Source organism: Podarcis bocagei (assembly GCF_964188305.1).
Source record: "Podarcis bocagei genome assembly, chromosome: 6".
In the NCBI taxonomy this organism is placed as follows: Eukaryota; Metazoa; Chordata; class Lepidosauria; order Squamata; family Lacertidae; genus Podarcis; species Podarcis bocagei.
Genome location: NC_138130.1, coordinates 21,061,775 through 21,088,440, shown reverse-complemented (window position 1 = coordinate 21,088,440; position 26,666 = coordinate 21,061,775). Strand labels below are relative to the sequence as shown.

Genomic DNA, 26,666 nt, shown 5'->3' with positions numbered 1-26,666 from the left:
ATCAGTGCAAAATTCCTTGGTCCCCCAACATTTTGTCTATCTAGCGTTTATTATCGAGAGGAAACCAAACACGCAAACGCCCCGCGCGCGCTTTCCTTCACCTCTTAAAATCGAAACACCCATCCGGACACTTTGCGGTGGCGAGTTTCACAATAGGAGTTCGGCTCTCTTCCTGGGTTAAAAAAGAAAAACATCTTCCAGTGGAAACCTCTGCACCCTTAACTCGGAAGTAAATCTCACTGGACTTGCAAATGTGCAAGGAAGGGCGCGGAGGTTTGCAGGAAAAAACATCAAACCCAAAGCAGGACTTTCCGCACCTGCAGGAAGCTAAACTGACCGGTGGGTTAAGGTGATGCTAAAACGTCCATTCAAACGAACCCGCTTCCCAACACCAGGTACCAGAAAGGTCGTGGGAACACGGTTTTGTTTTGTGCTACATAGCTACCCGGGCGCCTGAAAGGGAAGGGGGAATAAATAAAAGCGAACGGGCCACGACTTTTGATTTGTACGCTGCTTGTTTCCAACAGAATACAACGAAATAAAACAGCTTAATGATCCCCCCCAAACTTTCGCAGGGTAGGGAAGGGAGTTTGTAGCTTCTGAAACAGAGACGCTCTTTGGGCAAAATTCCTCACGACAAACATCACCAATAATCCGGGAGGACTCTCCTTGCTAACCACGTCTCCTCCTCGCCTAACCGCAGGCCTCCACGCCCCCCCCCCCAAGTCGCCCGCAATCCCAAGAACATGGAGCGATCCACATCGGTCAACTTTAAAAGGAAAAATAGCTTCAATGAAATAAACCATTTGTGGGAAGGAGGGACAATGACGCGGGGGGAGGGGGCAACGAAAAGGAAAAAATGCAGGACGAAAACAAAACACGCCATGAGCAGCACATCTTCACTCCCCCCACAACCCCCCAGCTTAGGTTTCTGCGCTCTCTGCCCTCCTGCTTCCAAGCAGCGATTTTGTACAAATCCTTCTGGATGGGCTCTTGCGCGCGCGCAGGCGCGCCCGTCCGTCTGCAGAACATCTATGTGCATGGGCTTAGGCTGCAATTCACCTTCTCTTTCCAAAGGGATCACACTCAAAAAGTGAACTCACTATCTCTCCCCCCCCCTCTCTCTCCCCCCGCCCCCCCCGCCCCGGCCTTTTAGACGCACACACGTGTTTGAGCTTATTTTCGGAATGCTTCGTTTCTCTGAAGCGACTCGCTTTTCGTTTGATTTGTGCCCCCCTCCCGCCCCCCTCCATTGGTCCTCGGTCAGTCCCCAAGCGGTCGCCCCCTCCCAAGAGTCTCTAGTCCAAACGAGAAGTCCGTGGGGTCCCCCAACTCAGCCCCTCTCCACGCTCCCTTGCCTTTTGCGCCCCTTCTACAAAACAAACGAAGCCCCCCCCCCCAAAAGCGCGCCTCCTCCCTCTCCATTCTCTGGGGGAATTTTGACTGCGAGGGCCTTTTGTCTTAGGTCAAAGGTTGTTTTTTAAATTTTTTTTGCTTGGGTGGGATCGGAGAGGCGGCCAGTTATTATTTTGTCTGTCTTTCTCTCTCTGCGTGTGTGTCTGTGTCTGTCTGTGTGTCTTTTTGTCCGTCTGTGTTTTGTTTATTTTTAAAATTATTTTTTTTCAGTAGGTGGCGGAGAATTTCATTCTCTTTTGCTTCTGTCTCTGGTTGCAAAACCAAACCCTCACCACGTTCTTTTTGAGGTCCAGTTTCTCGGCGATGGCCGCGATCTTCTCGGACGAAGGCCGCGGCTGCACGGCGAAGTAAGCCTCGAGGGAGCGCTTCTCGGGCGCCGCGATGGAAGTCCGCTTGCGCTTCTTCTCGCCCCCGTTGAAAAGCTCGGGCTTGTTCATTTTCTCGCGCTGCGCGCCCTCGGCCTCCTCCAGCCAGGCCTGCAGGATGGGCTTGAGCGCGATCATGTTGTTGTGAGACAGCGTAAGCGACTCGAAGCGGCAGATGGTGCTTTGGCTCAGAGAGCCCACGCCGGGGATCTTCAGGTTCGCGAGCGCAGAGCCCACGTCGGCTTGCGTGACGCCCAGCTTGATGCGCCGCTGCTTGAAGCGCTCGGCGAACGCCTCCAGCTCGCGAGGGTCCGTGTCCGAGTCGCAGATGGACGCCAGGCCAGCGGCGCCCACCGCCGCAGCCGCAGCTGCAGCCGCCTGGCCGGCCGCGCTGCCGCCGTGGTGCGCCGCCACCAGCCCCGGGTGCGCCAGCCCCGACGGCATGTTCATGGCGGCCGCCGGGTGCGCCAAGTGGCCCAGGCCGTGCATGTGCGCGTGCGGATGCGCCGAGGTGGAGATGAGGCCCCCACCTCCGCCGCCGCCCCCGCCGCCTCCTCCGCCGCCGCCGCCTCCGCCGCCGCCGCCGCCCGCCCCGTCGTGTCCCCCGCCGCCGGTCATGAGCGCCAGCGAGGGGGAAGTGATGTGCTCCAGCAGGTCGCCGGGCTCCAGCGCTTGGTGGTGGTGATGGTGGTGGTGGTGATGGTGGTGACCCAAGGGCACCGTCGACGTGGAGGTGCACGGCACGCTGTTCATGGTGTGGTAGGTGGCGTCGGGTTTGAACGGGTGGCTCTTGCCCTGCGACACGGCGATGTCGACCGCCGCCAAAGCCTCGGCCCTCGCCAGCAGCGTCTCGTCCAGGCTGGCGAAGATGTTGCTCTGCAGCTGCAAGCGACAGGGGAAGAAACGAGGCGGAGAGGGGGCAACGGGGCCGGGAAGGGGAGCGAGAGGGAGAAGGGAAGGGACGGAGGGGGAAAGCCATGGGGAGAAAGAGAGAGAGAAAATTAGCGCCAAAACAGGGGAAAGGGGGCCGAGAAGCAAGGGTCAGGTTGGAATAAAGGAAGGAGGAAATTTAAAAAAATGGAACGGTGCAGAATAAAGGAGGAATGGGATAAAAGGAAAAGTTGTTCGTAAATGTATTGGAGAGGGGTGAGCAGGTCGGAGAGAAAGGAGGGGAAGGAGGAACGGAAGAGGAAGGCAAGGAGAGGGGAAAGAGGCGGCGCACAGAAGGCAGAAACAGGAGAGCATAGGAATGTAATTGGGGGCAGCGGAGAGAGAAGGGTGGTCATGTTGGGACAGCAATGAGGGGGAGGCGCGGTGGGGAGGGGGGAGATGAATGGGAAAATCAGAAGAAGGGAATTGGTGGCGGGGCGGTGGGGGGGGGAGAGGTTAAGCAACAGGAACGCCGATAAGTTTTTTTAATCTTTAAATGCAATTGCCCGAGGAGAAGGGTGGCGAGTGGGGGAATCCGAGGCCGTGCCAGGGGCGGCGGATGCAGGAGTGAGAGAAAGTGTCCGAGCGAGTGAGAAGGGACGGAAGGGAGATCAGCCGCTGTCGGCTGGGGCCGCCGGGTCTCTCTCTCACACACATACACACACAAGCACATTCCTTTCGTGGGGAGCGGGGAGATCGAGTTCCAGCTAGGACCCGGGAGCCAAAGTGATGCAGAGCTGGAGGGAAGCCGCGCGAAGCCCCGTTCTTAACCCTGGATCTGCAGAGAAGGGGAGAGAGGGAGGGGACGCGGCTGGATCCATGCAAGAGAGAGAGGGACGGAGCGGGAGGGGGGGGCGGGAGTCAAGGCGCCGGGAGGGCGAGCGGGGAAGCCCGGCTGGCGGCGGGTCCCTTACCGGCGGAGTTGGAAGACACGCTCTCCTTATTGCTTCGGAGCTGGAGTGCAGCGACGGGTACTTGTGCTCGGGGAGGGTGGGGTGCATGGCGAAGTGCGGCTGCTTGCTGTTCATGGACATCATCTTGAAGGCTTGCGGTGGAACAACAACCAAAAACGAAAAGAGGGAGGAAGAAGAAGAAAAGAGAGAGAGAAAGGAAAAACAACAACCCCGAAATCCACCCAAGGCGCCGCAAGCGTGCGGGGAGAAAAGAGCTCTCCTAGCGCCGGAGCTCAACGAGGCGGCGGCGGCGGCGCATCCGAGGCTGCTGGCGCTTGGAGCTCCCCGGGAGCGCGCACGCCAAGCCTCCCTGCAAGCCTCGCCGTCTGACTTATCTGCCTGCTCTATCCCAAGGCTGGCAGGAGATGCGCTCGCCTTACACCTGAGCCCCACATCCCGTGGCTCCCCGACCGGCTCTCCCTCTCGCGAGAACTGGCGACGCCAGTTTTGATAGACTGGCCCGCTCTCTCTCTCTCCTCCTCCTTCCTCTGCACGCTCCCCCCTCCCTCCCTCCCTCCTTCTCTCCTCCTCCTCTTCCCCCCGCCCCCGCAGTCGCATCTTCCTGCTCACGTCTAACCAGAGAGCCGGAGTCTGCCGCTCCGGTGACAAAGGCCAAGGCAGCTGCTGTTACACCTGGAGCTCCGACACGTGTGCCGCTGGCACACGGACAGATGTGCTGATGTGTGCGGGGGAGGGGGAGGGGGGTCTAGGCGCCGCGCGCGCCCGGTTGTGTGTGTGTGCGCGCCCGCCCGCCTATAGACTCCATTAGGACGAAGCATGTCTTTTTCTAGCGCCAGAAGAGATGCAAAGCAGCGGCTGAGAGCTGGGTTAGCGCGTTTGGATACCTTTTCTCGCTCTCCTGGTTTAAAAGCAGCGGCAGGCTTCTCGCAGAACTGCGCTTTTTTGTTTTCGGTTTGCGATTTGTCCGTTTCCTGGTCGCTGTTGGCCAAACCAGCCATTAACTGTGTCGTTGTAGCAATAGGTTGTGTGAATGTGGTCAAAGCATGGTTGCGTTCTTTAAGTTCTCTTTTGCTGGAGGCGAGTCGTCCTGGTGGTCCTATTCCCTGGGCCCGTCCTGCCTAGCCGATCCACAACTCCCACCCGGAACGAAGCGCTTGAAGGGTAAGCCGAACTGGCTCCATCGCCTCCAACAAAACGATTGTCCCGTCGTCGTCCCCACCACCTCCCTTCCTAAAACAAGCAATTCTGGAAGTAAGTTCCGTTGAAATCAGTGGGGTCTGCTTCCCGGCGAACGTGTTTAGCTGGGCTGGGACTGTAAGACGGAGAGCCCTCATTCTCCGATGGGGTCAGGGGGACTTCATGTAGGAATGTATACAACCCACACTTCACAAAGAAGTCGGTAGGGTTTTCCTTCTCCCACATCAACAAGCCGACAGGATCGGGTTAGCTAAATCAGTTGGAGTTCAGGGGTCTATGTTTAGCCGGGTTGTCGTCGCGCATTGGGAATTATTATTTTTTGCTGCTGCTGCTGCTGCTTTCTTTAAAAGGGTTCCTTTAAAAAAGGAGACTTTGCAGCATTTCTGTAGATGCTATTTGTCTCTTTGTGCTTCGGGCGGCGACATCTTTCGGGAGGGCATGCCTCTTCGAAAAGACTCCTTCTCACCTGTAATAATGTCATTTGCTAGTCACCGAGTCACTCAGCCCAAATGCAGTCTGCTTTAGGAAATCAATAGATTCTTGTTTGGAACGAGTCTCCTAGAAGGTTTCACACACACCCTCTCTTGTGTGTCTGTGTATCTGAAGGACCTCACTGGTCTCCATGTGCATTCAGACCCACGTGGCATCACCTGGGTGCTGAGCGTCCACTCCCGCCCCTCGGATGGTGCTTGCTTGGTGCGGGGCAAAGACACGGCTCTTGACAGTGCAGACGGCTCAATTGAACCCGGGAGTCCAGACAGACTGATTCGAAAAAGACGCGCTCTCCTGCACGTTTACAAAGGGAGTTTGCTTACTCCAGGGAGCGTAAAGGAAGGAAGGAAGGAAGGAAGGAAGGAAGGAAGGAAGGAAGGAAGGAAGGAAGGAAGGGGTTAATGGAGAACAGGACTGGAGAGAGGGAGAGGGAGGTCTGTTCCTCGGGATATAGCAGGAACACGCTTACTTGGAAGCAAATTCAACTGGAATGAACGGGGTGTGTACGTGTGTTGAGAATTTCTCTTGTCGTTGTCAACTCACCCACCCCAATTCCCGGTTTCGCTTCCACTACTGTTGACACGTGATTTATTCATGTAGAGTACTGTCCCTAAGGCATATAGAGTAAAGGCCATTTTTGCTTCATGCAACCTTACAACTGCGAGGCCAGCCCCTATATTATCCCCATTCCCGTGGAAGAAAAACTGAGGCTGAGCGGGCGGGAAGGCGGTCTTGGTAAGCCAAGTCTGCAAACGGATCTGAATCTGTCTCCATCGCTTAGGCGACCCTCCACCTCCCACGCTATATATTCTAAGCAAAGGACCTTAAAACAGTGGCGACGACTTTCCGGAGTGACAGGAAGGCAGGCTGTTACGAATTGTTCTTTTTGGTGGCTTGCTCAGACGTTTGGATGGGGCCTCCGCCAAGCACCCCAAAAAAGAACGGCTCTGTACAAGCTGCGACACCCCCACTATCTCAGCAGAATTCCACCGCAGGCTGTAAAACCAGCCTTGCCTCTGAGTAATAACACAAGATAGATATGTAAAATAATTGGAGAAGGAGGCGTCGGCGGCGGGTCTTCAGCAAGGAATCTGCGTCCCCCGCCTCGAGTCCTCCTCCAGGAGCAGTGGGCGAGCCGCATGTTCCTGGCGCCGAGATTTGTGTACACACACACCCGCCCGCCACGAAAACCCACATTTTCCATCATGCGCCTTCCCCCTGTTTTCTCCCGCAGCCAGAGAGGCTATAGCGCTCATTAATTTCTGTCTCCATCCTTGAATGTGTCCCGTGGGGTTCCTGGATTCAAATTTATCTCGGTGAAATATGTCCTGGGAACTCAAACATTCTGATCTGCTGTGCATGGAGGGCTGGCATTATTTATCTTGCTGATTCTCCTATATGATGGCTAATTATTGTTCTCTTATTAGAGACGTCTGCTTGGTACTGGCTCGAGATGCCTCGTCTTCGGAGCCTTGGTGCACAAATTATGCCTCAGTCGATAGTTTGGAACAGGCTGAGTTGTAAGGGATCCATTCACCAAGATTAATGTTGGGGGTTTCCTGACCGCTTGGCGAGGGTCCTTGGAGAGATCTAGGAAGCCAGAGAGCTTGCGTGGCACACCACTGAGGCAGAATGGCTCAGTCAAATTGTTCGCTTTGCGGGATGTTAAGGGTGAAGACAGGCGTCTTAAGGGTGAAGACAGAAGTGTTAAGGGGGAAGACAGAGGTAAAGTATTAATTGTGGTGGAAGTGCTTTAGACACACAACTGCTGCCTTCCCGGGCATGTACTCTTTTCAAAAGAATCCCCACACACTTACAGTGCCAACCTGTGCATATCTAGGCAGGAGCAAGCCCCATTCAGTTCAGTTATGGGACTTGCTCCCAGTTAAGTGTGCAGAGGATGGCCGCCTTAGACTGTCTTCCCGCAGATCAAAAGCTTTTCCAGTAGACCTTGTGGATTTGAATCACTTCTGGGACATGACTCTTGATTCTGAGTTGGGAAACGTTGGGTGTAAAGCCTTTACGGATCTTTAAAAAAAGGAAAAAAAAGAGGGGAGGGGAGCCAGTGCTCAGAGGATGCAGAAAATTTAGTCGTGGCACATAGATTGCAAAAAAAGATCAGAGAAAGCGTTGGAAAACCTGCTAAGTTTGTGTGTGTGTGAACACACAAAGCGGAAGCTGGCTCTGGGGGAGTATTTGCAAGATAAGGAGCATGTCCTTAGGTTCATTCATTAAAGTTGTATTCTTTCCCTCACTATAGATGAAGTTTTTGCTTTTGTCTTGGTTTGCATCATAGGATATCTCTATCTTCTACGTTCAACCCTAAACATTGCCATTGGGTTTTCCAAGGAAAGACCTACTACTACATAATGTATGTGAAACTTTTTAGTAAGCGCTGTACAAATGTTTCTTCTTCTTCTTCTTCTTCTTCTTCTTCTTCTTCTTCTTCTTCTTCTTCTTCTTCTTCTTCTTCTTCTTCTTCTTCTTCTCACCCGCACCACGCACACTGCAAACTGAAAGCCAAAGACTATATTGAGGCTTTTCAGGAATTTTCGGTGCTGGACAGCTCCCCGACCTGTCCCTTCATCGCCTCTCCCCAAACCACTTGCCTACAAGGGACAGCTATAACAACGACATCGCGGTTCCCTTCGATCAATTTGCCTCGGTGTAACTTTAGACTGCCTTCCCACTTACACAGAATTCTTCGCCAGAGACCTTTTCTACTCAACAGAAGCCGGAGATGGTGTGTGTGTGTGTGTGTGTGGCTTTTCTTCCTACAGCAAGGTCTTTCCATAATCAACCTCTTCTCTCGCCCCCCGCTTTCCTAGCTGATGTCAGATGAGATGGGGGGGGGAATGGACCCCAAAGACAGTGGGCGTACCCTACAAATTATATGAAGATGGCTTATTTGTATCTGTGTTTCTTGTCAGATGACACAGAAAGAATCTCCAGGTTAGGAGAAGAGGGTGGCAAAGACCCCCACCTTGGAGGTGCGAGGCCATAGACGTGTACGTTTCCCCCCCTTTATTTTATTTCATTTTATTTTGAGTATTTATACCCCTCTGTGCAGCCGAAAGTCTTCCAGAGCCGCTTACACGCGATCAAAACAAGACACTCCCTATTCGCAGGTTTACATTCTAACAAACAAACAAACAAAAATACAACACAAGGGATAAGAGACAAGGGAGAAAGAGGAAGTAATCGAGAATTACTTCTGACACCTAGTTCCTACACGCAACTTAGAATGCCTTCTTCATCTGTCAGCCTGGCTTGGGCTGCACACCTTCGAGCACGTGACCTGAGAGTAAGTCCTACTGAATTCAGTGGGGCGTGCTCCTCTGTAGACACAAATACAGCCTTGCAGTGGAGGAGCCCAAAGTTTCCTCTCGGAAGAGGTTCTGATTGCCAGTTGCGCGAGGTTACAGTAAATGTTGGCTAATCCGTGACACGCGGTCCTGAGAACGCGCCCCGAGGCCCATCATCACCCCTGTTTTCCCCGCTGTTTCTTGCGGCGCTCACCTGGCTCTTGACTGGGTAAGCAGAAGGGGCTTGGGTATAAGAGAACCCAACCACGATCGGGATTCGCTGGCTGCGTTTCTGAGCATTTGATCTTTCCACACTGAGATCAGGCCAGCCGTTTGTTTCCAAAGGGGGGTTAAGGTGGGGAGGAAGAAACAGGACCTGTACCCGCATTTCCAGAAACCAGCTGCTCTGCCTTTCTCTGCTGGAAAGGGACTGAGAGTCTGGATAGATGTTGGGTCGCTGCTCTCGTCTGGTCCAGAGACCCCTTTCTGCACAACTTACACACAAAGCGCTTTCTCCCCCTCCAGGAACTTGGCTGACCTGCAGACCGCCTCTCCCACGGGCCTCCTAATATATTTTAATACTCGCTGTTATTCCTAATGGGCGCTTTTTTCCATGCTCATGAATACTGATGGCTATAAACACTCCAGCTTGGAGGATCTAAAGTCCACTGGAGACCCGCGGCTGGGCTGTACTCCTGATCTTTTTCTTTTTCTTCTTCTTCTTTTAAATGACCACTCAAAACCAGAGGAAGACAAGTGCATTTGGTCTAACAGTCGTGGCGCAGAAGCTCACCACTGTCTTTCTCTTGCACCCACTTGAAAAAGTAGGAAGATTCCCTTTAAAACAAACTGGGGACAGAAAAAAAAGATATTAAATTAGCCTCGTGTTGTCTCGCTTGTTCGGAGTAAAAAATAAAGCTCTTGCTATGTGGAGCCCAATATTGTTCGATTTCTTGTTGGAAGGCCCTTGATTGCAAATGGAAGGAAATCCCACCTTCCTTCCTAGTATTATGGACTGCCAGTGTCTTTCTGATAATCACAGAGGCAGGGGTGCCAAGTTGAATAAAATATTGGAGGGGGGACCCCAGATAAGCCCCGCCCCGCGTAATCGATCACATGACGCGGTGCACGGACACTATTTGAATGACAATGCCCATCAACTTTGGGGGCCCTCAAATATTTTATTGGGGTGACTGAAGACCCCTCGGCCCCTAGGAGTTGACTCCTATGTCTCGCCATGGGCTTCAGCCCTTAGTGATTTCGTCTCAGCGTTTATCCAGTAATGAAAATACCCATATTTCACCCCGAGGTAATACATCTTTACTTCGAGGTAAGTCACGTGAATTTGAACGGCACGTGCTTTTCAGCTGATCTTGAGGTTTTACGGCCCTCGTCCAAATACATCCGCTTTGCGCCACTCTCTTCGCCTCTTTGCATCTTCACCAGGGAGTAAGACAGCCAGACTTATTTAGCAGTGTGACGTTACACGTGTGTAGGCCACCCACAGCTCGGTTGTGCAAACGTTGCAGCTCAGTCCTAAGCATGCCTAACTCTGAAATAAACCTCAAAGTCTTAAGGCAGTTTTTCGCGTCACTTCCCCCCCCCCCCCAAACGCCTCTACTCACTGATCCTCGAATTTGGATTGCGTCCTTTTTGGTCCTTTGGTCTGAGCCAAGTACTGATCTTGTAGATAGCTCTCTTCATTTTCCTTGCCTCCCCAACTGCCAACTCTTCACAGGTGTAAGCCCACCGTTTGAGAACTGAAGCATCCTAGCGGCGACCTGCACGTGTGAATCTGCCACCACCAGGGTTCAAAAACAGCGCGAATGGACCTTCTCAATTGGCTTAGGCCAGTTGGCTGATTGAGTAGAGGCGGATCACATTCAGTGTCAGCCACCAGGTGCTGAGACATTGAAGGAACCTAGTAATACAGAGAGCGTATGAGAACCAGTCTTCTGCAAGTTTTGGGATATGGGATGCAGCGTTCCTCAAACTTGGGTCTCCAGCTGTTTTTGGACTACAGTTCCCATCATCCCTGACCACTGGTCCTGCTAGTTAAGGATGATGGGAGTTGTAGTCCAACAACTGCTAGAGACCCAAGTTTGAGAAACGCTTCATTGGAGCAAACTTGTGTGGTCCTCTGGCTGTGGTTGGACTTAGATTTCCATAAGCCCTAGACAGCATGAGCAGTTGCCAGGGATGATGGGTGCTGGAGTCCAAGCACATCTGGGCGGCCACAGGTGCCCCATCCTTGTCCTCAAGCGTGCTGGAGGATGGCAAGCGCTGCCACCGAAGAGCCGGCCTCCCTTTTTTCAGGATCGAGAGGTGCTGCCGTCGGGGAGGGAACACGCCAATCGACCTTAAAACAAATCCGCGTGGTGGAGTGAGCAAAAAGTCTTTCCATGTCCTAATGAGGACTTTCCCTGACAACAGCAAAGGCCCTGCTAATTAAGTGGCGCGCGAGCTGCAATGATTGCTTTTGCAGCCAAAGTGTAGAATGTTGTCATATTAAATATGGAAAAGCTCGATTGTGATTGCAGGTCCCAAGGCAGCCTCCCCTTGTCCCCTTAGGGGAGGAGAGGACAGCAGCGAGGTTGGCTGGGTGGAGGCGACTGGGGAGGGGCGTCGAAGGGACCCGCTTATCCGTCTCCCTGAGTAAGTAGATCCTAAACACACACACAAGCACAAGCACTTTTTAGGCTGAAAACGCATTTCTGTACATGTCCTCTCGCCCAGAACTGTTGGATGGAGTTTACTCCGAAGTAAGCTGGTATGAGGATTTACTTCCCTCGCTGAGATTTACAGTGGTACCTCGGGTTACATACGCTTCAGGTTACAGACTCCGCTAACCCAGAAATATTACCTCGGGTTAAGAACTTTGCTTCAGGATGAGAAAAGAAATCGTGTTCCGGCGGCGCGGTAGCAGAAGGAGGCCCTATTAGCTAAAGTGGTGCTTCAGGTTAAGAACACAGCTCCAGAACGAATTAAGTTCTTACCCCAAGGTACCACTGTACTTCTGAGTCAGTGCACAGGCATAGTACCGTCCTGTACCTCCTAATGATTCCCGAGCGGGGAGTCCTGCAGTTATTTCAATCTAATTTCGGTGGGAATTAATTCGCAGCTTGGGCTGGGTCCACACGTGCGTGTCTAATCATTCCCTGGCCACTGCAACGCCGAGGGAATGGCTTGGATGCATGGATGGGGCATTGCGGATCTCACCGCGCAGAAAGAACTTCCCTCCCACCGCAAGAAGCAAACTTTTAAATGGAGCCCATTCCCACGTTACGCGAGGAACCTCCAAAACTTGAGTTTAAACCAAGAGTTAGTTCATGCACGCAGATTCACCATTGCTGCGACCTTGGCCAATTGCTGTTGGCTGTGTGAACAGATCCCTTGACGGCCCACTCTCTAAGGCGTGGAAGCCATCTATGAATGTTGCAGACACGTATGAAGCTTTTGCCTGCAGCCTTCTAGAACGCTGAATTTTAAAGATCCAGTGATCGTGCCTTGCAAATGCAAACGCTCATGGCATTCTAAATTCAACCATCCAGTTCAGCTCTGGTCAGTTTCACTTTCTGAACCTTTCCTCCCTTTCCTGGTAGAGACTTCTTCTTCGTTTTTGATCTCTTAGGAGCAGCTAAATCACGCTGCTTCACATTCAAAGAAGGAGGGGGAAGGGCTGGAAGGGAGGAGATCGATTAGGAGTTAAAATGCAAACGCCATCCGAGAGGTTGGGGCTTGCCAAAAATAAAAAAATCCAGACCGAATGAGCTGCTCTCCAGTCTCAACGCACCCACCCCGCCTCCTTCCTTCCTCCTATCTGTGCAAATCCGAGCACATTCAGGAAGGGGGGGGCAGAGAAGAGACTGGGAAATAGTTGCCTTGTCATGTAACACATTGCGCTGATTTATTATAAAATTTTAACGAAATCATGCATATTTTAACAGCCTTTAATCACTGCATGAAAATTTAATTCATGAACTGTAGCATGTTTAAATAAATGAAGTGTTAATTCATTAGGATTAATTAATTTGTTAAAGGATTGTGGGCAAGGTTAAGGTGGAAGGAAAACTCTTTGTTAGTTTCCTGGCTTAATCACCAGGTTTTGTTAGCAGGAAGAATAATCTAAAAAAAATAAAAAAATCACAGGAGTGGTTGCAGCTTGAGTTGCAAGAGGAAGTGTGAGATTCAACTCTATCGGTAGGGTTTGGGAGGGCTGCGGACAGGCAGCTGTGATATCAATCATCCCAATAATTCTTCTGATGGTGAAATGAAAGTTCACCCAGTTTGTTCACACCTTACATACACCCCAGGATTGGTTCCAGAGTCACCCCCTTTGTATCTGCTAAATTTGCATGCCAATCCTCTAGTAATTCATATTGACACTGGTTATTTAAAACCTTTTTCAGCTTTACAGTGATTTTCAAAAGGGCAGTAGCTGTTAATAATCTGTTCTGCAACAGAAGCAAAGAATCTTCTGGCACTTTAAACGACTACATTAAAAACAAAACAAAAACAAAACAAAACAGCATTAGCGTTTATGGACTACATCTGATGATGTAGTCCATAAAAGCTACATCATCAGATGCATGAAATGTGATATTCATCTGTAGGTGTTGTGTGTGTATCATTAGATACATGTGGTACTGTAAGCACTGCAGTAAGAGAGGGACAGGAAATGCAAAAATAAATAAAAAATAAATACAGACAGTGGCAATTCTGTTAGAGCTAGAGAGTGTCTGCAACATAAGCAAGTCACTTTAAAGGTGTAGAATGCTTTTTTGAAGCGAGGAGTATAGCCAGAAAGGTTGTACCTTGAGCATATTACAGGCAAAATATAAGATACCACCTTGGAAAATGTTATAAAATCACCTGCTGAAGCAGTGCAAGTTGACCACACTCTCAGTCATTCTGTGTACAGGAAGCATAATTGCACTGTTATGGATCTAATGCTAAATATTTTTTTCTTCCATGGGTCTTCACCTGAAGAGTGACACGTAAATACTTTACATTCATTCATCCATCACTGACGTGACAACAAGAACACAAGAACACTTACGTATTCTTGTTGGGGGAGGGCACAATTTTAAGTCTAACCAGAAAGTGACTTCCTTTGGCTATCTGTATAATATCAAATAGGAAAATATTTAGCTGTACACCAACTGCCCACCTCATTTTTACATGATGGTGGAGTTTCTAAATATTTATATAAATAGAGGTGTAGTAAAATATGTTCTCTGAGTGGTCTCTGCTAGTCTGCTTTATCCCAGCTCACACTTTAAAAGTCTGGGCTTTTGAGTAACAATGTTCTCTTTCTGCCTATTTACAATACATGCTAAATGCATACCAGGCTGTTCAGCTCTGCCAAGGAAATGGTTCATTGATTATATTTCATCTGAGACACATACTCAGCCCCCAAATGGCACATGTAGCAACATACACAAAGCAAAACAAAAACTGCAAAGCAACATCAAATACAGCAATAAAATGAAAGCTTAGTATAACCTGCAGCCAGATCCGATGGATTGTTTACTTATGCATTGCATAGCTTCAATTAAAGAGGAAAAGGGACTTTTCTACTGTGGCACCACCATGGAAATGCTCTCCCTGCTGAGATTCAGCAGCCACCAACAATGGGGCCTTCTCTCCCTCTCTGGCAAATGAAAACTTATCTTTTCACCCAAGCACTTCCTGATGGTGAATACTAAGGTTGGATGTCCTGGTCACCGTGTGGTTGTTGTTGTGGGATATCCAGAAAGAGCAGTCAAGTCCAACATTTCCTGTTTGCTAGAATGGGCACTCAGCGGAATGTGGGTCCAAGAGGGAGGACTTCCTGTCAACCTTGTGGGAGCCACTCCCCCCTGGGTGCAGCCAAGTAGAGATGGGCAGAACTTATAAAGACTGGTCAGGTCTCCATCTCTCTCTTGCTCGCTTGCCTTCATCATGCATCTTCTGCCAAGACATCTCTACAGAGAGGTAGTAGTGACTTGTTGAATGTGAGGTCAAAAGACTCATATATATGTAGTATATATAGTAACTGCCAACCTAGCAGTTTGAAAGCACACCAGTGCAAGTAGATAAATAGATACCACTGCAGTGGGAAGGTAAACAGCATTTCCGTGTGCTCTGGCATTCATCACGGTGTCCTGTTGCACTAGAAGCAGTTTAGTCATGTTGGCCACATGACCTGGAAGGCTGTCTGTGGTCAAATGCCGTCTCCCTTGGCCTGAAAAGTGAGATGAGCGCTGCAACCCCATAGTCAAATTCTACTGGACTTAACTGTCCAGGGGTCCTTTACCTTTACTTGAAACTGAAACCTAAGCCTGCCTCCAGATTGCTACTGTAGATGAACTGTGAGTAAATTGTATTTTATTCCAAGAGACTGTTTTTGTGCTGTTGTGGTTTTAAGAAGGATAAAAGGGGGAAATACTAGGAAAAATCCAAGCTGCACCAAGGCATCCTGGCTTGCTTCATCAAAAAGGCTATAACCAGCTGAATCAACAGTGTCCTAATTTTGTTGCGAAAGGGGTGTACTCTGCTAAACTCACAAACGTGTACTGTATAAGGAAGGGTAATATCTAGCTAATATGTCCTGTCCTAGTTTTTATGCACATCCCTACAGCTGTCACATATGTTTGTATGTACATTTGTTTACACGTATCCCACACTTTAGCAAAAGAGGCTCAGAGTGGCTTATAAAATTCAGTACTAAGATGACCCCTGGCCTCAGGTTCATAATCTGAAAAGTCACGATAGATGAAGAACAAGGCATTGTGGGGAGGGAAGAAAATGCAAGCTCAAGCAATTCAAGTTCTTCAAGTTCTAGTTCTTGTAACAGAGTGTTATGGGTTCTGGCCATCTTGCCCTTGATAAACCAGTACCCGCTTCCCAGATCAGCTCCAGACACAGAACAGGTGACAATATGTAGGCCAGGAACAGAAAGTAGCTCTTGCCACATAGATTTTCCTATAGCCGTTAGCTTCCTCCCGTGCCAATGTCAGACAAAAACCAAAAAGTGAAGTAAAAAAAGAATGGGAGTGCCTAAATGAATACCTCAAAAGTCAAGGTTCGAGGGCAGAAATCTGGCTGAGTCTGGAATAACCTTGTGAAGTGAAAGGATATGAAAGAAGGATTTATATCTAGATGTTAGGATAGAGTGGATAAAGAAAACAGGAAAACAGGAAGACACGATGAGAGATAAAGGAGGTGCTGTGGGATTGGTGGAAGTCAATGTCTTGTTGTTGTTATAGTGTTTATAATATTAACTTGTAAGATATGGATTTGTTTGTTTGTTTTGTTTTGTTTTTAGTTTTTGAATGTTGATTTCTGTGTGTTGTGTATTGTTATTTTTTGATAGCTTTCGTGTTGTTGTTGTTGTTGTGTGGAAAATACTAATAAAATTCATTTTTAAAAAAGAGATTGCAGCCTTCAATGCATGGACACTGCACAGGAATGCCAGGCCAGATGAGCACAGAAAATAATAATAATAATAATAATAATAATAATAATAATAATAATAATAATAATAATAATAAATATATACCCCACCCATTTGGCTGGGTTTCCCTAGCCACCCTGGGCAGCTTCCAACAGAATTAAAAGCACAATAAAACCCATCTCTGGGTTGCCCCCATGAGACTGAAGGTCCCTGCTTCCCCACAGCTGCCTAAGTACTCTCCTTTCCAGGGTTTCCCCCAAGCAATCTGAGACTATGCCCAGGTGAAGCTAACTTCTCCTTATGCCTCTTCATGCCTCTCCTGGTTCTGGGAGACCAGGGGTGAGAGGAGCTTGTTGAGGCACAAGGGTGAGATGCTCGTGCCTCTTCGCCAGCGAGACTCATCCGTACCTCTTGGCCTTCCTCCTCTCGTGCTTCAACTTCTGCCCCCGATTCTGGACTCCTCTCTGCCACAGACTCTCCCTGCTCACTAAGCCCTGTTACCTCTTCAGCTTCCGACACCTTCTCCTAGTCTTCTCCCCCTTCCCACTCCTTATGCTTCCACACAAGAAGGAATTGTTAACTGTGGTCATGAGAGCGGCTATGGAGAACTTGTGGACCTTCAGGTGTCTTGGACTCCAACTCCCATGATTCTTAACAGTTGGATGGTGCTGGCTGGGGTTGATGGGAATAGATTGGGAATAGATTCCACATCCCTGCATTAAAACAGGTATTAGATGGGGAAAGACAAGGTTTAAACCACCTGTGGGAGACCTCTACAGTCCCCATCGTGCTTGGCCACTGATCATGCTTGCTGGGGTTGCTGGGAGTTGTAGTTCAGCAACATCTGTAAGCCAACTTCCACCAACCCAGCAAGCATGGGGGCTGAAAGCCTACATCTGGAGAGGCAAATGTTCTTAAACTTTCCAGGCATCTGTTAAAGTCGGCCAATCTGCTGGCTGTTGGGTCAGTTGGAGTGCTTCTATGCAAGCAAGACTACTGGCAAAGGAAGACCGGCTACCCCCCCAGCTGGCTATCAATGCCTCTTTAGGTAAAGGTAAAGGGACCCCTGACCATTAGGTTCAGTCGTGACCGACTCTGGGGTTGCAGCGCTCATCTCACTTTATTGGCCAAGGGAGCCGGCGTACAGCTTCTGGGTCATGTGGCCAGCAGGACTAAGCCGCTTCTGGCAAACCAGAGCAGCGCACGGAAATGCCATTTACCTTCCCGCCGGAGTGGTACCTATTTATCTACTTGCACTTTGACGTGCTTTTGAACTGCTAGGTGGGCAGGAGCAGGGACCGAACAACGGGAGCTCACCCCATCGCAGGGATTCGAACCGCCGACCTTCTGATCGGCAAGTCCTAGGCTCTGTGGTTTAACCCACAGCGCCACCCATGTCCCACCAATTTGTGTTTGGCATTATCAAGCAGATCTCTCTACTTTTACGCGCTTCCTTTGTATGCTCTCCCTCCACCCCACCATGTCTTTGTATTTTATAAGCCTGAGGGCAGGGTCTATATGTCATTTTGGAAATTATTGATTTGAGCTGCTTTGAGAAGACAGTATTTGCCTGAAATGCAGAATATAAGAACAAGCCATGATTAAAGTAAAGATAACAACAAAAATGTAAGAGGAACACCCCAAGCTCAGGCCAAAGGTGCATGTAGTCCAGTACCCTGTTCTCTCAGTGGCCAACCAGATACTTAAGGGAAGCCTGCAAGCAAGTCATGAATGGAACAGCACTTTCCCCACTTGTGAGTCCCAGTAACTGAAATAGAGACACAGGATGTGGAATGTATCCACCATGGTCAGCACCCATTGATAGCTTTCTCCTCTATGAACTTGTCTATAGGGGGCGGGGACTGGGTTTATGGCGATTCCATCATTGGGCTCCATTGAAAGCGGCTTCTCCATGCAAATCAGGAAGCGAACTCTCCAGATAACGGAACGACTCTTCTCATCTCTGTGGCTGCAGTCTTCTGGGTTGAATGTGCATGTGAATTCTGTCCCTTTTCCTCCAACCCAGTCCCTCCACCTAGCCCTGGGCAGTGGCAACCCACGCTACGCCACTGCTTAAATAATAAAGAATTTGTGTGGAGCAGGTGACTTCTTTGATTCACTAAAAAATTTGAAAAGGTAAAGGTAAAGGCACCCCTGACCATTAGGTCCAGTCACAGGCGACTCTGGGGTTGCACGCTCATCTTGCTCTATAGGCTGAGGGAGCCGGCGTTTGTCCGCAGACAGCTTCCGGGTCCTGTGGCCAGCATGACTAAGCCGCTTCTGGCGAACCAGAGCAGCGCATGGAAACGCCGCTTACCTTCCCACCAGAGCGGTACCTATTTATCTACTTGCACTTGACGTGCTTTTGAACTGCTAGGTGGGCTGGAGCTGGGACCGAACAATGGAAGCTCACCCCCGTCATGGGGATTCGAACTGCCGACCTTCTGATCAGCAAGCCCTAGGCTCTGTGGTTTAACCCACAGCGCCACCCGTGTCCCTAAAAATTTCTACTAGTAAAGGCAAAGTGTTTCTCTTTTTTTTGACACAATGGTTTTTTAGTGTGGGTTTGCAGGCTCCCAGGTTTATTGCCCATCTCCAAGTAGGCTCCTGTCAGAAAGCTCAGAGAACCATTGCCAGTCATACTGGAGAGCCAGTATGGTGTAGTGGTTAAGAGCGGTAGTCACGTAATCTGGGAAACCGGGTTCGATTCCCCGCTCCTCCACATGCAGCTGCTGGGTGACCTTGGGCCAGTCACACTTCTCTGAAGTCTCTCAGCCCCACTCACCTCACAGAGTGTTTGTTGTGGGGGAGGAAGGGAAAGGAGAATGTTAGCCGCTTTGAGACTCCTGAAGGGGAGTGAAAGGCGGGATATCAAATCCAAACTCCAAACTCTTCTTCAGTTTAGGAGACAGTCTAAAGGTAGATGGAACAATGGTCTGACTCAGTTTAAGGTAGCTTCCTATGCGTCATTGCAAAAGTTGCTTGCAGTATTGCGTGAGAGAGGGCTTCTGCCATTCATTGAGAAAAAGTATACTCCAATAAGTACACAAAGCCTTGGACAGACCAAAAGTACTGGGGTTTTTTGGCTCTTGGGTAATCCTGCAGGAAACCTGAAAGAGACCTTAGTTTCCTGACACATGCCTACTTCTAATTCCCTGCTGGGAACAAGGAGGACCCAACAGTTCAATGCTGCAATTGTATTTTACACGTGCGGCTTGCTAATGTTGAGGTGCAGCGATAGCAAAGACTTCTGCGAAATCCAGACAGATTAGGCTTTTATACACTCTAGTAACCGCCCATTGGTACCAGATGTGGCTGTTTGGAATAAAATCTCCAGATGCAAAATAGGCCAATGCTGTTTATTCAGACTAGTTTTTGTTTGTGTAGCCCCTTGCCTGTGTCGTAACTATTTTGATACACATCAGTTTGTGTGCAGGCCGCACCTCATTAAATATTTAAACAATGTGCACAGAAATGAACACGAAGCATTCACTGTGCCCTTGAGTGGGTCATGCAAAGGAAAAGAAAGATCTGAATTTAAAGAGGTTATGTTAATGCGGCCATTTCCTTTTGTGTAACCCTTTGCACACCTGGGTTACAAGTTCAGAGATGCATTTGCTGCTATTGCCTTATGCTTGCGGAAGGGCTGTTGTGCAGGGGCAGGGCCTATGGTTTGGATGCAAGACTGCCCAGGCGCAGTCCTTAGAATTAATTAGGAGCCTTTCTTGACATTCTTGAGCTAATGCCAGGCAGACTATACAGAACTGGGCTAACTGGACAAAACGTTGCTTCATTTCGCCTGTGCTCCAAAAAACACGCTCCATTTAAAATTGCAGGGTCCAAGAAAAGCTCTCGCAACATTTCACCGGAGCTCTGATTTGGCGCAGTGGTTTGAGAACCTATATATCAGGGACGGCCAACTTCCAAGAGACTGAAATCTATTCACACAATTAAATACTGGCAGTGATCTACCCCCTTTTTGGGGTTCAGGTCAAAGTTGTTGGAATAAGTAAAAAAAGTCGCTCACCAAGAGATCGCTAATGCAACAGTCAGCCTCGCAGCAAGAGCTCCGTCTTCTGGTATAGCGATCTAGAGGGCGGGAGGAGCCAGTGATCGACCGCGATCTACCAAAACCTCCCAGGGATTGACCAGTAGATCGCGATTGACCTGTTGGACATCCCTGCTATATATGACTGGAATTCTGTTGGGTCAGAAGAGGCAGCAGAAATTGCCCTCAAAAAGTAACATTGACCTACAAAACTGAGCTCTGGATCATGATCATGCAACTGACGCCTGGCTGTCCATAGCGCAGGGCAGCCATGCTCTCAGCTTCTTTCCTTGTCCACAATGAGTCATTCATTTATAGGCCACTGAGCACAAAAACAGGTTTCGAAGCAGTTTTTGAAATTAGCCAGGTGTCCAGTGCATTTTGCACGTGGCTTTCAACCACTTGCGACCAAGTGAAGATGCCTGGGTACCAGGATGGCGCCTGACATATTCACCATCTGGAAAGCACATGCCTGGGGATCTTTGGATCTGGACTTAACACCCCATCCTGTAGAATTCTGTTACTTTTTATCTGCACAATCAGAATGAATTTTAGGAACCAAAAATGCTTTTTCTGTGCAGTCTGAGCAGGAGCAGCCACCATTAAGAGGTCGGAATAGGCCAATACACATGTCGACTGTCCCTGGATCAAGTGACTTTTCTTCTTTAAGTCCTTAAAGCTCTTAACCTAGCTCAAAGTTGTCATCTGAACTAGCCAGAGGTTTAACTGAGAATCAATCACAGTCAGTCCATCACTTGAAAGACAAGACTTTAGAGCTACCTTGCCCCCAAATGGCAACTAGACATTCCAATTTAGTGACTCTAACCTTGGTTTAAGGAGCTGTTTGGCATCTAGCTTACTATCTGAGTTTCTAACACTGCTTCCAAGCATTTTACAAGTATAAAAACCTAAAACATTAAACTACAATAAAAACCATTAAAATATGAACCTCCACAATGAAAAACACACAACAAAACAACCTTGGTCATTGGGTTTAGTTGAGAGGGTATGATGGGATTTGTAGTCCAACAACATCTGGGAACACAAGGTTCAAGAATACTGGCTTATTTTTTGTTTTGCTCATCGGGCAAACAGCTTGCTGACAAGTAATACATTCCTGGTGGGAAGTTGGATTGTACATACATTATTCCTGCCTGGCTTTTCATTCTTCTTCCATATGCTGTTCATCCTTTTCCGGTTCCCTGATCTGTGCACTTAAAGCTGAAGGCCAATGTTGAATTAGCTCTTACAGTACTTACTCTGACAGAGTTCTTGGAAGAAGTTCATATCTTCTAAGCACAAGGAAAGGAGCTTGGAAGGGTGGGGTGGAAGGGAGCAAAACACTACTGACCCAATTGAAGAGACATTGATAGGTTCTACAGTAAGGCTGAACCAAACAATCTCTTTGATTGATGATGACAGCTGGGTTGAAACCCATAGATCAGCCTCAAAACTCAGCCCCAAATTACATGTTACAGGGATATGGGTCAGCTGTAGAGATGTGGGAGAAACTCGTCTTGGTCCGGCTTTTAAATGCAAACCTGCATAATAATTATAGTTATCTACTGCATTGGTTAAGGACGCGGGTGGCGCTGTGGTCTAAACCACAGAGCCTAGGACTTGCTGATCAGAAGGTGAGCGGTTCGAATCCCCGCAATGGGGTGAGCTCCCATTGCTCGGTCCCTGCTCCTGCCCACCTAGCAGTTCGAAAGCACGTCAAAGTGCAAGTAGATAAACAGGTACCACTCTGGTGGGAAGGTAAACGGCGTTTCCGTGCGCTGCTCTGGTTCGCCAGAAGCGGCTTAGTCATGCTGGCCACATGACCCAGAAGCTGTACGCCGGCTCCCCTGGCCAATAAAGTGAGATGAGCGCCACAACCCCAGAGTCGGTCACGACTGGGCCTAATGGTCAGGGGTCCCTTTACCTTTACTGCATTGGTTAGTCGCTTTGCTTACAAGGTAACTCAAAGCAACCTGCCAGAAAACCAATTCAGAACAATAAAAACATAGAAACACAATTCAAATAAAAGACTAAAAACACAGCCGAACTAAAAGAAAGGAATACAAGTCCTGCCCCACTAAAAGAGGCCACAATACCCTTCCTATTAAGGATCAAAGCCGGTGGGGGGGGGGGAAGGGAAATTATTTGCAGTGCACTTAAAACTGAGTAATGATGGCGCTAAGCGCAGCTTCTGAAAAAGTGATTCCACAAGTTTTTCACTTCCTGGAACGGCATGGAAAGCAAAATAAACACTATCTGTCAAAATTTGCAGTTGTTTGAATTTTGGGAAGTTCTCCAACCAAATTAGAAAAAAAGACATATCTGTATGTAATAGTGGAAAAAATGCATTCTGCCTGGAGAAATTTCTTGCAAAAAAAAATGTGCCTGGCAGGTATAAACGTATCTTTGGGAAAGGTTCATGCTAAGATTCTGGTGAATTTTCATGAGGATTCCTCCCATCAGTGGTAAACCGTTGCAGAAATGTGGAGAATTGAAATCAAGGTTGGAGAATGCTAGAGGAAGCGAAATTGACAGATTCAGCCCTTCTTGGGAGGTTGTTCCCCCTATTTCCCCCAGTGCCACAAGCCAGTAAAATAGATCACAGAATAAGAAAAAACTCTAATATGATGCGTCACACATTCTCAGCTGTACTAATTACGAGGGGTTGATTATGCCGTAATGTGTAGTTCAGGCCAGTTCCTCTTGCTTGACCCTAGTTGAGAGGAGTTGGGATGCAAAAAAAAAAACAACCCACACAAATGAACAGCAATAGCCCCTTAGACATTTTGCTGCCCAGAGCTCTTTGAAGGCAAGAGTAGAATACAAGTGAATTTGAAACCAAACATTAATGCAGGATGGAAATCAAAAGATACCAGCTACATTATTCGATACCACATTGACAAAACTGGTACGCGCTGCTATCACAGGGAACGACTTAATGAACATTCCGAGTAGGATTTCTAATTACAAAAGTCTCCAATTCTTTGTATGCTAATTCAGTATCTGAAGCAGCATCAATGAAATGCGGTGCTTGTGACATTTTTTTTTATTCATTCCACATAGAAAAAAGCATGCAGTATTAATGTAAAACAGTACAGTATTCATGTAAAATGCTCAGTGCACATTTGGTAAACAAGGCATTAGCATACCAACCCATTTTTATGAACTACACAGTCACAAAACAACACGGTCTTGTACAACAGTGGCACTTTCTCTCTTTTGGAAAGTTGAAAGCAGTGTTTAATTAAAAAAAAAGGAGAGCAAAGAAGCAAAAAGGACTGGGTTCTGTGTCTTCAGCAAAACAACATTATTTTTTCCAAATGAAAACTGCCAAAGAAAGAGACTAACAGCTACATATTCAAAGCTACAGATTCAGCAAAGACTCATGCAGGTGCGAGCAAGCAAATGTTTTGCGGTGGAAACCAGTTTCGGAGAGAAGCTGGGCTTTGTGATGATAGCTCCTGTCACATTTTTGCAGAAGAAAACGAGAAGCAACGCGGCCACCCCACTGGTGTCAAACCCATATCACAATTTGTCTCCACGAGAAACTGCTTTGAAGATCTGTCAAGGCTCAGTAACTGGGCATTTAACAGCTCCTCACGGGATAGAGACCTCCTATAACCCAACGCTAAAGAAACAAAAAGAAACCCCGAGGTGCCTAAACCTGAAGACATCTATCAAGAGATAAACGTTACGAAGATTTATTCTTCAAGAAAATGTACTCCAAAGCAGAGGGGGAAAGAAGCTGTGGGTCTACAGATGTTGCCAGACTCCCACCAGCCCAGCAGATTGTCAGGAATGGTGGGAATTGTAGTCTGGCTGAATCTGGGAATGCCACAGGATCCTCACCCCTGCACCAAAGGATTTCGACACTCCGTCGCTCAGTGTCAAAGTAGGACAGACTGAGGTCACTGGAGAACCCAAAAGGAATTTGCAAGGGATGGTGAAGGAACGAACATTTTCACATTGGCACTAAAGTATTGTGTTTAGGAAAACAAAACAAAAAAACCCACTGAAAGTCAAGAAGGGAATCAGTTCTTGGTCGTTTTTGAGGGACTCGCGCTGGACAGGCTACTCTGGATTTTCCTTTTCGCCGACGCGTGGATACTTTTGGCTTTTCTGTCGGGTATGAAGGAAGACGACCAAGGAGACTGGAGTTGGTTGTGGAGGGTCTGCAACTCGGGCGCTACCTTATAGAGAGGGGACCCAAGTTTGTGCTCTTCAAATGACCCTCGAGAGTTGCTAAAGAGAAAGCTTGGGGAAAGCTCTCTTTGGAATAGGAAACTCCGAGGTTTCGTTTCAATCGTTTCTGAAGTCCGGCTGGCAAATAACGGGAACGGCTCTGTCGCCTCTAACGCAGATGGAGAAAGGATGGAAAAGGTGGCAGACTTCCAGTCGCTCCCCTCTTCCGAATTATCACCTGCAAGAGGACATTTCAGAGCGTTTTCCTCCTTCCTCTCCTTGACAGTTTTATCCTTTTCATTGAGGAGGTCAGGACACTGCGTCGACTTGCAAGAGTTATCCAGGTCAGAAGACGACTTGGAAGTGTAATAGGGGCTCTTGCTATTGTCAGACTCGGACATCATCGAATCCAGCTCGGAGATTTTATCAAGGTAGGCGGCATCCATAGACGCCTCGCTGGACGTCCTGGTTCGATTCATTTCTGAAGAGCGGACGGGATGCAGCTTTTTGGGGACACTGGTGTTGTGCGTTTTGTCGCTGGATTTTGCCGAAGGCTCGCCAGAGTCGCCGGGGGCCGCGCTGGGCTCGGCGCCCTCAAAGTTCTCGTCATAGCGTGGCTGGCACCTGTTCCAAAACACCGGCTTGTCCGAAGCAAAACAGGCTGCCTTGGTCTCACTGCCCTCGCAACTGCTGGCGCTATGTTCCGGAGAGTCTTTGTTCCCGTCATCCGACGCCTCGCCAAAATCCTCAAACTCCAGTTTTCTCAGAAAGGTGGGTGTCGTTCTGGGATCCTCCTCTTTCGTGGCAGGGTCGTCTTTGTTGCCAGGAGTGTTCAGCTGCAGGCAACTGAGAGACAGTGGTGTGCAGGGATCTGGGAGTTCATAAAGCTCTTCTTTATACGGCACACAGTCTTCTATTTTATCCCATGTTTGCTCTGAGCAGGTGTCCATTTCGGAGCCCCCTATATCCAAGAGGCCCTCCTGAGAGCCGGCGAAAACGTCCGTGCCAGACGAGCACTGAGCAACGGGCTCATCCGAACATCCCCGGCCGGCTGAATTTAGGCACACGTCATTACTGCTCCCCAACAGCCCGCTACCTGCCGGCTGCTCGAGGTCATCCGGGCTGTGGCTAGCGCACAAGCAGCTCGGGTCTATGGGCTCTTCTGGGCTCTCCAGCAGCGCTATCTCGCTGGCTGCGCTCCTGCCACTTTCTTTGTCCTCCATGGGATCCACCGCGTCGCTTTCCGGGCTTGTGCTTTTCCGTTGGCTGCCTTCCCTCTTCAGCCGAGCGACCTGAGCTTCCAGGTCTTCGATGTAGGCATCGCTTCTCTCCAAAGCTTTCTTCAGGCGGTTGGTTTCGCGCTCGCACTGTTCCAGCTTGGACTGAAGCACGGCGACGGTAAACCTCCCGAATCTGCAGGAAACCAAAATGCGAGGCGTTTAAAGAGGGTTAAAGGAAACAGAGAGTCAACCAACACCCCAATTCTTACTGTTTCACTTATTTATACAAGAAGCAACCCTCAACAATCCCATATACCCTGCCATAGCTTTACAACAGAGGCAAGATCAACAAAACGTGGTTCTATAGGCCTCCTAGAAGAAACCTGTGGCTTGAAAGTTAAAGGTAATTAAATAGACGATTTGTTATATGCAAACAACTCATAGCTCTGACGAAGGTGGCTCAGAAGACAGACACATTTATGGAGTTAGGAAAATAAGAGGGACTCTGAGAAGGAAGGGAAAATGGCAGACATGGAATGGGAAGGGAGATGAGGCATCTGTGGTCTCTCCAGGCATTGCTGGGCTATTTATTTAACTATTGTAAGTTGTGCTGAGTTTACATTTTATTGAAAAAAGGGGTCCCATAAATAATAACAATTACTTAAATGTATATCCTGCCCATCCTCCCAATAGATCTGTGGCCAACATACAACAAGCGATAAAACAATATCGCCATCAAAAGAATTCCAAAACAGATTCTTGCCAAGGACTGGCTAGATGAGGAGGAATGTGGGGAGGCAACAGCCTAGGGAACCTCCCATGGAAATATCAGACTGGGAAGGCTCTGAGGCAGCAGAATGGCGCAGGAGAAAGTCCTCAATGGCCTCGGCCCTGTATATTTGAAGGAGCATCTCCACTTCTGTCGTTCAGCCCAGACACTAGATCCATCTTCGAGGGCCTTCTGGCGGTTCCCTCACTGCGAGAAGTGAAGTTACAAGGAACCAGGCAGACGGCCTTCTCGGTAGTGGAGCCCGCCCTGTGGAATGCCCTCCCACCAGATATCAAAGAGAAAAATAACTACCAAACTTTTAGAAGACATCTAAAGGCAGCCCTGTTTAGGGAAGCTTTTAATGTTTAATAGGTTATTGTATTTTATTGT

General features: G+C 48.7%; 2 protein-coding genes across 3 annotated transcripts in view; both read right to left on the bottom strand.

The window, feature by feature from the left end:
* Positions 1-447: 447 nt before the first annotated feature.
* On the bottom strand, positions 448-4,126 carry POU4F1 (POU class 4 homeobox 1). Its single transcript, XM_081198711.1, has 2 exons — positions 3,626-4,126; positions 448-2,663 (listed from the first exon to the last, which is right to left on the bottom strand). The coding sequence occupies exons 1-2, from the start codon at positions 3,746-3,748 to the stop codon at positions 1,623-1,625; spliced, it is 1,164 nt and encodes a 387-aa protein (XP_081054837.1). The 5' UTR covers positions 3,749-4,126; the 3' UTR covers positions 448-1,622.
* Positions 4,127-23,128: 19,002 nt separating this feature from the next.
* Positions 23,129-26,666, bottom strand: part of OBI1 (ORC ubiquitin ligase 1) — a 28,527-nt gene continuing 24,989 nt past the window's right edge. For both annotated transcript variants that reach the window (XM_081198387.1, XM_081198388.1), the window contains exon 6: positions 23,129-25,700. In XM_081198387.1, coding sequence (XP_081054513.1) covers positions 24,137-25,700 — 1,564 coding nt within the window. In that variant the 3' untranslated portion in view covers positions 23,129-24,136. The remainder of the gene's footprint in view (positions 25,701-26,666) is intronic.

What these genes read in the sequence shown, in the direction of transcription:
- POU4F1 (XM_081198711.1), bottom strand. Translation starts at nt 3,748, where the DNA reads ATGATGTCCATGAACAGCAAGCAGCCGCACTTCGCCATGCACCCCACC. An exon ending in CGTGTCTTCCAACTCCGCCG is followed by an intron (nt 2,664 to 3,625) that starts GTAAGGGACCCG and finishes TGTCGCTTGCAG; the next exon opens with CTGCAGAGCAACATCTTCGC.